Here is a 10,974-nt window from a genome sequence, read left to right on the forward strand (position 1 = left end):
TGTGTGTGTGTGTGTGTGTGTGTGTGTGTGTGTGTGTGTGTGTTACCCGTTACTTGAATCACCATTTTAATAAGAAAGATGCAGCTCTCTTTTTCCCTTTAAAAGTTTTGTTGAGGCGCCTACAGTATCTAAAAGACTCACACTTCCTGTTTAAGGATGAATCTATGGGTTTACATTGTCAATACAATATAGATAATCAGCTCTAAAATGTTCAAGATGTCTTTTTCAAATGCATTGTATTTTTAAACCATAAAGGGGAAAGACAATTGGAAAAATATTTGTTTTAGAATTTACATTCTAATCAAAACGATCCTATGCTGTAGTACAACAGACACTAGGTCGATAGATTCAATAATGAACCAGGCGTCCATGTAAATTGATCAAGTTTCATCTGGTCCTTCACAACACAGATTCACTGATACTCATTGTTATCAGTCTATCTTCACTCACATGGGAATGAACGTGGAGCTCCAATGACTGACCATAAAAAGTAAATGTTTCTTTGTATGTGTTTGTATCTCCCCCCAGTGATGCAAAGTGTGGTAAGATCCAGTGCCACAGTGCTGCCAAGAAGCCCAAAGGCACCAATGCTGTGTCCATCGACACCACCATCAAGACGGGCGGCATTGAGGTGAAGTGCCGCGGCACCTACGTCTACAGCACCCAGGACGGCCAGGGGGACCTGCCCGACCCCGGCCTCGTCATGACCGGCACCAAGTGTGGAGAGGGCAAGGTTGGTTCAGTCAATGAAGCGATTTAGTCCATATATATGTTTGCTTACATATGAACAGTGGTGTGACATATACCTGTTGTTCTGAGTGAATGAGTAGAGTTCTCCCTCTCCACAGCATGGAATGAGCATAAGATTAACAGGTTTTTTTATCTGTACCAAAAATTACTTGAGTACATGATCACCTGCCTGGTGTGTTGAACTGGCGTGCGACTGAAGAGTGTGAAGGGAGAAAGCAACTGGCAGCACAACACATCTTAGTCACAAAGGAGTCACAGCTGTGATCTCAAGCCAACAAAAACAAATACCAGAGCGGTGTTTCTGCTCCGCTATCCACACCACCTCTTCTCCAGACCAATCTTTTGGATCTCCTCTCAAGTTTGTTGGCTTACTCCTTTCTACTGTGGTCCTGTGTGCACAGGCTACCGTAGCTCAAAGGGGAGGAGAGTTAGCGTGATGGGATACAGTGTGTTTAGGAAAGGGTCTGACATAGGAAGATGCATAATGTGTACTGTAGCTAAGGCTAACAGATCGATAATTCATTTTTGTGTGTCTTCCCGTTTTCTTTTATTGTTAAAGAGCAGTGAACCAAACATTTCTTGTTCACACTACGAGTGACAAAGCAACAGGCTAAAGTTGAACTGGCTTTCACTGCCAACGTCTCTGTGAAGCATCAACCAATCATATTCACAGTCTTTGTTTCACCCATTCAGGTTCCCCTCTCTCTCTCCACAATTCCTCCTCACCGTTCCATTCCGTCTAAAACAGAAGGAAAAACTGAGGCCGTGGTTACACTTTGCACTTTTCAATGCTGCTTTTGTGATCGGATGTGCCAGATCGGAACTCAGCATGTCCACATGAGAGTGTCCGCACTTGACACTTCAATGCGACCTGCCTGAAGCGACCGAGTGTGACCGAGCCTTGTTCTTGGTATTACAATTGGTGCCGCTGTCACAAAGACTACTGCATCGATATTACTTAGAGCCTAGCTTCTACCAACAACATATACTGCACTTCCATAGTTGTTCCACCGTCGGCCATTTCCGCTACTGGGGATAGTAAGTGCAAGGGATGTGCTGGTAACTGGGGAGCTACCGATGGCTACAGGGGAAGACAAAAGCGCCGTCCTCTTCCTGTTTTGGTTGCACGATGGTTGTCCCTTTGTGCTGTAAACGTAGGCTACATTTTCACGGGAGATCGTACCAGGAGGCAGACAGAACTGCATAGTGACAGCGAGGCTTATAGAGAACCAATCTCAATGCAGATGGTGTTGTATAGCCATTTTATGCGCAATCAGCATTCATTTGTTAATGCCACTTAAAAAATGTTGAAAGCTGAACCTGTGTGAATCCAACAGGATGTGAATGTGATCAGCCTATAGTAACTGTAGCATTGTGGATTCAGATGTTGGCTTTATCGGAACAACTTTTGAAGCTTAACTCAAACCTGCTAGCCAGTTATATGGCCCTGACACCCTTCTATGTGCCGGCTCTTCGACTTGACCTTCTCACTTTCTCCAAGTAGATGAACCTGTGCAGAAAAAACTTAATTTACTCCAAGTAGAGATAGTAGTCACATATCTGTGTTCCCTTTCCCTAGTCACTAATATTCTCCTTCTGCATAAATTATACCGGTTTTATAACATCCCTCTTCATCAGTGGTGGGCCGTGCATTTTATACCTGGGCCTTCTGTGCTGTCCTTCTACAGTTGAACCACCTCCTAATAACCTCATTATGATGCCACAGCTACGGTTAGTATTCATTTCTAGGGGTGTAACAATACACGTATTCGTATTAAACCGTTCGGTACGAGGCTTACGAACTGAACAATACATTTAAATAATACTAGTGTATACCCTGGTCTGTGCTCGCAGCAGCCGGATAGGGAGACATCCCTCTCCTACACCCCATAACTTCAATGTCCAGCTGAAGAATAAATATGACACCCTTGCCCTCCACGACTTCCCTCCTCTGGCTAGGGACTCCCAGCTTCCTATACCATCCCAGCTGCCGCCTCGAGGGACCCACAGCCCCGGCTCCCCCGACATCCCTACGCCAGTCATTCCTGAGCCCTCCTCTCGCCCCAGGAATCGCCGCTCCATACCGTGCTTTACACCAGGTTCGGTGAGCTTCTGTCCCCCGCTCTCTCAGTCCTTGCTCGTCCACTCCGCCACCACTGGTTAAATCCTCTCCTCCAGCCACGCGTATTACACGCGCAGTGTTGTCGCCTCGTCCCCTCTTCGCCCCGACGACACTGATAGTCGGGGACTCAATAATCAGGAATACCCGTTTCTTCAACGCGACCACACACTGTTTCCCCGGAGCAACGGCTCACGACATCCTACTGAAACTGCCTGGCCTGCTGCACGCCCTCCCGTCTACCATTCGGCGAATTATCATTCATGTGGGAATCAACGATACAGCCCTCCACCAGTCTGAGTTGACCAAGATTGATTTTAAAAATCTTTTACACTTTTTAAACAGCTGTGGACTGTCTGCTCTTATCAGTGGTCCAACTCCAACACTCGGCCGTGGATCACAGTGGTTCAGCAGAGTCCTCAGCCTCCACACTTGGCTCCAGGCTGCCTGCAGGACCAACAACATGAGCTTCATTGACAATTTTAATCTGTTTTGGGAACGCTCTTCCTCTTTTACGAACGATGGTATTCATTTTAACAAGCTGGGTAGCCGCCTGCTAGCGGCTAATTTACAGCATGCTGTACACTCTTGTCCACATGACTGACTATTTACTTTCCACATACACGCCCCTTCTTCTTCTACGCTGCCACCTCAGAGCACAGTTTCCCGTGACTGCTCCCCCTCCTGGCCTTCCCTGTCATCAACCCCTTCAGCTGCAGCTCTCCCCATTCAGACTATTGTGACAGAGAGGCTGCCCCGTTCACACCGCATTCACAAAGCCATAAACAAAAACAACCTCAGCTACATCCCTCCCAGTGATGTTCATATCGGCTCCCAGCACAAGTTCATCATCTACAACCCCACCTCTGTCAATTCCATCCCGTCTCTGTGGACTCAGCACTGTCGTACAACCACTCCCTCATTACATCATCATACCAAACAGCACGTGAATGCAGCCAACCTCAGAACCCTCCCCAAAACCTCACAACCAACCACAAAACACTCCATGAAGTTTGCTCTGTTCAACACCCGGTCACTAAGCAACAAAAGCCCAATCATCAATGAATTCATCACTGACAACAACCTTGATATCCTCTGTCTCACTGAAACTTGGCAAAAACACCTGGATTACTGCGCACTCAATCAAACCACCCCAACTGGATATCATTACCTGGATAAACCACGCCCTGATGGCCGCGGTGGAGGAATTGCCGCTCTTCACCGCCAACACATCAAAACCAGCCTGACTAACATCGAAAGTCCACCCTAATTTGAACAGCTCTCCTTCAAACTTTCTGGTCCTAAACCCCTGGTCATTGCAATTATCTACAGCCCCCCCAAACCCAACCCTGCCTTCCTCTCCGACCTATCAGAATTCCTCACCCAGCTCTGCTCCGTCTCACTTCACTCAACATATCGACTTCCCCACCCACAACCACGGTCACATCCTGGACCTGGTCTGCTCCACTGAAATCACCATCAACCACCTCTCCGGCTATGACCTCACCATCTCCGACCATCTAGCCATCATCATGGAGATCGACACCCCCATCCCAGAACCCAAACTCACGCGCACCATCACTCTCTGTAATATCAAGTCTGTCTGCCCCTCATCCCTGTCAGCCTGTCTCACTGAAAAATTCTCCACAATCACCCCCTCCCTTAGCCCCTCCCCCTCAGACCTGGTCAACCTCTACAATAATACACTATCCTCCTGCCTTGATCAGCTTGCCCCTCTCAAAGCCAGAACTGTCTCATTCACCCACACTGCTCCCTGGTTCACCCCTGAACTCCACCTCATGAAATCCCGGAAACGCAGACTAGAGCGACTCTCCAAAAAAACCGGCCTCACAGTTCACACCCTGGCTTACAAGGAACACATACAGCAATACAAACTGGCTCTAAACTCTGCTCCCTCCACCTACTACTCTGGCATCATCCACTCTGGTTCCGCCAACCCAAAGGTCCTCTTCTCCACAATAAACAAACTCCTCAAACCTATGGACAACCTCTCCCACTCCACAGCAGAAAAATGCAACTCCTTCCTGACGTTCTACAAAGCTCAAATTGACACCATCTACAACCAACTGGCCACTTCCAGCCCCGCTTCGTCCAACCCTGTATCTGCAAATCCTCCACTAACTGACCGGTCACTCTCCCGATTCTCTCTCATCTCCCCCTCGGATCTCAATAAATCACTCTCTGGCATGAAGACTCCGACCTGTGACCTTGACCCTATCCCTTCCACTTTAGTTATGGCCTGTCTCCCGGCCCTCCGCCCGCACCTCCTCTCTGTCATCAACTCCTCCCTGTCTACTGGCTCCATCCCTCCCGCCCTCAAACTCGCCTCAGTCACACCCATCTTCAAAAAACCTGGCCTTGACCCCGACATTCACAACAATTACAGACCCATCTCCAATTTCCCTTTTCTGTCTAAAATACTGGAACGCACTGTTGCCCATCAACTGAAAACCCACCTGGACTCAAACCAACTGTATGAACCATTTCAATCCAGATTCAGATCTCATCACAGCACAGAAACTGCCCTCATCAAAGTCACCAACGACCTCCTCCTCTCCTCTGATGAACACTCCCTCAACATCCTGATACTGCTCGACGTCAGCGCAGCCTTCGACACCATCAACCACTCCATCCTCCTTTCCCATCTCGAGTCCTCCCTCCACATCACTGGCACAGCCCTCTCCTGGTTTAAATCATACCTCTCTGACCGTGAACAGTTCATCAGCATCAACAAATTCAAGTCTGACACAGCCCCAGTCTCTCAAGGTGTCCCCCAAGGTTCAGTACTCGGTCCTCTCCTCTTCATCCTCTACCTGCTCCCCCTTGGTGACATCATACGCCACCATGGTCTCCAGTACCACTGCTACGCTGACGACACCCAGCTCTACATCTCCACCAAATCCATCACCCCCACCATCCACTCCACCATCATCAACTGCCTCACAGATATAAAAACCTGGATGCAAGCAAACGTCCTCAAACTCAACACCGACAAATCTGAAGTCCTCATCATCGGCCCCAAATCATTAAACAAATCCCTCTACAACTTCTCCCTCCCTGCATCGATGGCATCACTGTCCCTGCCTCCACACATGTCCGTAACCTCGGGATCATTTTCGATCAAACTCTCATATGAACGCCACGTCAATCACATCACAAAAAACGCCTTCTTTCATCTCAAAAACATCGCCCGTCTCCGTCCCTCCCTCTCCTCCGCAGCCGCTGAAACACTCATCCACGCCTTCATCACCTCTTGACTGGACTACTGCAACAGCATCCTGTACGGCTCACCCACCAAAATCATCAATAAACTACAATACATCCAGAACTCAGCTGCCCGTCTGCTCTCCCACTCCCGCACCAGAGACCACATCACCCCAGTCCTTCAAAACCTCCACTGGCTCCCCATACAGCAAAGAATCCAGTTCAAGATCCTCCTCATCACTTACAAAGCCCTCCACAACCTTGCCCCTTCATACCTTTCGGACCTCCTGTACCATCACACTCCCAACCGCAACCTCAGATCTGCCGACGCCAACCTCCTTACCCCCCCTACTCTGTCCAAGCATCGGACCTGGGGGGACAGGGCCTTCTCCGTTGCTGCCCCCTCCCTCTGGAACTCCCTGCCCCAACACCTCAGACATTCTCCGTCACTTGCCACTTTCAAAACTGCACTTAAAACTCACCTATTTAAATCTGCTTTTAACCTCTAAAGTCAGTCATGTATGTTTTCTTTCTCTTCGTGTTTATTTTTCTTACCGTTATGTTGTAGTTTTTGTTTTTATTATAAATGCTTTTATTGTTTCTGTTTTTACCATGTAAAGTGTCTTTGAGTGCCTTTTAAAGCGCTATATAAATAAAATGTATTATTATTAGTATTATTATTATTAGTGCATTTGGAAAATGCAGAAGCTTAAATTGTGGGAAATATGTTTTCGGTGGACTACGCTCAACCTGGCAACGTGCTGTCTGACACGCCCTCCCCTGAACCACAACATTGTACTCTGGTGAGGCGCGTGTGTACTGGGAGGCGCGCTAAACTAGCTTAGCAGGAAAACAGCAGCACATAAGGGGCGACCGTTGCTCACTGGGTTAAGAGGGTTGTCCGCAAGGTCAACGGTTCGATCCTTGACTGGGACGTGTCACGTGTCGAAGTGTACCTGACCCCGGGCGCCTGTCATTGGCACTGCTCCCTATATACAGGGATGGGTCAAATACAGAGACAAATTTCCCCCTTAAAGGGATCAATATTGTCACGTCCGAGGGGGCAGATCTGAGACTCAAGCGCAGACAGACACTGGAGACGAGGTGAAGTTGAAAAATAAGGTTTCTTTACTTAAAAAGTCAAAAACTGAAAGTGACTCCAATGGAGCGGGCATGAATCCAAAACAGAAAACAAAAAGGCAAAGGTACCAAACCAGGAGTAAACTCTGGAACACCAAACAAACACTAGGGAGGCACAGTCAAGGAACAGACAGGGAACAAACAAGGACGATCTGACAACCAGAACAGGGAAAGCAGGGGAGTAATATATGTGTGGGGTGATGAGGAGATTGAAGGCAGCTTGGTGGACTGGGCAGGTGAGTGGGATGAGTGTAATCAGGGGAAAAACACACACACACACACACAGACAAACACAGAGACATGAGGAAGCTAACGGGATGTTACCAATATAGTAACATCCCGTTACATTAAAAATTAAAGCTACAAACTCTCCCCGCAGGCCTTGTTTGAATCTCTACCGATTCAAACAGGGCTAAAGCAAACGCCACACAATCCCCATTTCTCCAGACCATCATTCTTGCTTTGTAAATCAAATATGAAAAGTGTTTTCATATTTCAAAAGTCTTTGGCGATTGGACTCCATCCTGAAGTACTATCACAGAGGGTAGGGATACTGAGGTCCAATAGGCCTACTCCCCTCTGGAGTCCAGACACTGTTGGTGGTGAAAGGAGTTGTATTATTTATGTCACAACAAAACATGACAAATCAATCCAGCAACACTGCGGCGCTAAAACACGCATTCCACCGCACACTGAAGAGCATGGGCCATTCAAATATTATTCACATCAGAGGGAACAATATTAACCATATCATGAAAACGACACCATAGACACATGAACACAATAGCAACGCTACTGCAGATATAAAAACAAAGCAGTTCACGTACTAAAGCTGCTGTTCACTATTTAAAGACAAAGTCCGTCCTCCTTTCTTTGTTAATAAAGAGTTTAATACAGAACATTTGTTCAGTTCAGTTCCAGCCAGAGGTTTATTGCTGAGCCAGCCGCACGTTAATGCTGATGTACTTGTAGACTACCTCGGTAGCTCTGACACGTCAAAGAATACGCCCAACATATCAAACTAAAGATCTGATTGGTTGAACACTATGACAATCAACAATATCGTCCCCATTCACTTAAACTGCACATGGATGCACTTGTGAGTCTGCAGGCTTCGGGCCTCTGTTCTTACCTAGAGACACAGAGGTGAGATCTGATTGGATAAAAGCTCTACTTAAAACAAGCTGCACTGGAAGCAGAGCAACTGAGGAAGACAGGAGCTGTGCAATGAGAAAATAAGATAATGGGAAAAATTATTAGAATACATGTCGTGTAGATATAACTTTGTGATTCTGTTTAGGCCAGCAGAGAAGGCCTTGAAGGCCCTGGCGGCCCACCACTGCTCTTCATACAAGACTAAATGTCCCAGGGACCCTGTAGGTCTGTTCTGTTTCTGCTGCTTGTTTAAGGCACTTTTTTTCTAACACTGATCTGGTTGCAATTCAGATGCTGAGTAGAATATACATTTCTGAGCAAACCCACCTACAGACACACACAAAAATCAAACAAAATAAGGGCGGAATTATGCATGTGAAATACATATGTATGAAAACAAACACACACACAGAGGATCTGCAGTCACCTCCATTCCACCAGTACATTATATTTCTCTGTCTGTCTATATTGCTTTCCCTCTGCAGCACATTCAGCCACTTGGATTCCAGTCCAGTTATTGTGCGGACGCGCTGAAAGGACTGGATAGTGCTGCATGAGTAATATATTATAAATAGGCAGCATAGAATATTGTCTGTCATCCAGCGTGATGAATTCTGAGTCATCATATTAAACGGGCCTCTTCTCAGCAGTAAATGCATACATAGCACAAAGCTGCTGCCTCTAATCACACAGTCACACATTCACTTATGCTTAAATTGATTCCTGTGCAAACAATAGTGAAGCAACAACAGCAGGCAGAGCAGAGATACAGTACTAATGCAAGTTCTAATACCAGTAACACAACTCAGTGATGGAGTTCTACACACAGAAAAAGCTGAATTATGACCTGCAGTTTGCAGGAGAAGATAAAAACAAGTTACTGCTGTTGTTTAACCCTAACCCAGAATACATGAAGTCACAATGCTTGAGAATGTTCACAGCCAATAATGTGATTGTTTCTACAACTACAGCACCTTAAGGTTCAGGCCGGGAATGTAAAAACTAGAGTTCACCTTATTTTGCTTCTTTCTGAGATTGAGATGAACAGATTTATACGAGAATAAAATCAATACAAGATAAAAACAATTACAATTATATTATAAAAAATAAAGTGCTGCCAATAAACTCCAGACGGTGGATATACTGAGAATCAATCCCTCAGCAGCCAATCATGCTGTTGGTCTAAAGCTGTGTCATCAACACACACCTGATCTGTTTGGCTTTCAAATGGTTTTCCCAAGTAATAAATGGAATTTAGAAAAAGCATGAATTATTTCTGTAAATGTGTCTGTATTGCTTGTTTTGTTTCTTTGCCTGTGTTTTCTGAAGTTCACACATTCATCCAGCTCTCCCCACTTTCCACAAACCTTTATTCAACAAGACATTCTTGATCCAGCAAGAAGCCGAAAAATGAATTGATGTTTCAAGTAGATTAGACCACTGCAATGTTTTACTGGTCTTCCTACAAAACAAAGAGGTTGTAACTTGTATACAGAGCTCTCACCGGCTTAGGACCGGCCTACATCACGAGCCCTTAGATCTCCCACCGCTGCTTTTCTGGATTCTCAAAACTCCACCAAAAGAAAAAGAAATGACGAGATGCAGAGGCGGGATCTGATGACATTTTAAACTGTACTTAAAAATATGTGTTTAACCTCCCAAGACTAGCACCATTTCTTACAGCGTGCGTGTTTCACATGGAGTCCCACGTGCGTTTCTGAATGACCTTATATGTCTTTAAATGTCTTTTCATTAGTTGAACTTTTAAATTGTTGACTTCTCTGCAATGCTAAGCACTTTAAACTCACCTGTAGCCTATTTATTTTTATTTTTTATGTAAAGTACTTTTAGCTGCATGTCATGTATGGAAGGTGCCATACCGATTAACCTTTATTGTTTTTATTATTATTATTATTACATAAGAGTTTTTTTGATGGTTTGGTTTTATTGTTGGCTGTTCGGTGGAATTAGACGACAGTGTTTTTTCAGCAGGCTCTATAATCTGTGTTTTTGACTGCTCTTCACACAGCTGAGATGCAAAAACAATGAGCAATTTCCTTCGTGTTAGTCTCTGGCCCCAGATCAGTGTCACTGACTCACCCTTCACACAGTCTGCTTCTACATGTGTCCTTTGTGTCTGTCCTAACATCTGTTCCAACAAAGTTAAGGTACAAACTTCTTAAAAAGAAAATGCCACTCCGTCATGATGTAAATGCTCATTAAAATGAGTATCAGAGCAGCAGTAGAGACTAAATGTGTTTGATGAAAAAAGCTCAATAAACATCAGTACAAGCTGGAAGTGATTTAAAAGAGGATAGCGATGCTGCTTGGCCGATCTCCTCAGGCAGCCAGGTTGTTCCAAAGCCCAAGGGCACTGGGAGAAGGCAGATCAAAGTCTGTGTGTGTGTGCGTGTGTGTGCGTGTGTGTGTGAGAGAGTGTGTGTGTGAGTGAGACAGTGTGAGAGTGTGCGTGTGTGAGTGTGTGTGTGTGGGTGAGTGAGACAGTGTTAGATTGTGTGTGTGTGTGTGTGTGAGACAGTGTGAGATTGTGTGAGTGTGTGTGTGTGTGTGTGTGTGTGTGTGTG

At 45.8% G+C, this 10,974-nt stretch overlaps 1 protein-coding gene across 1 annotated transcript in view; it reads left to right on the plus strand.

Annotated features, from left to right (window-relative positions):
• Positions 1-10,974, plus strand: part of adam19a (ADAM metallopeptidase domain 19a) — a 167,843-nt gene that overhangs the window by 138,016 nt on the left and 18,853 nt on the right. The window contains exon 16 of the mRNA XM_031874263.1: positions 529-733. Within this exon, the coding sequence (XP_031730123.1) occupies positions 529-733 (205 nt within the window). The remainder of the gene's footprint in view (positions 1-528; positions 734-10,974) is intronic.

This window comes from Anarrhichthys ocellatus, unplaced genomic scaffold, assembly GCF_004355925.1.
Source record: "Anarrhichthys ocellatus isolate YVR2014 unplaced genomic scaffold, GSC_Weel_1.0 scaffold79, whole genome shotgun sequence".
In the NCBI taxonomy this organism is placed as follows: domain Eukaryota; kingdom Metazoa; phylum Chordata; class Actinopteri; order Perciformes; family Anarhichadidae; genus Anarrhichthys; species Anarrhichthys ocellatus.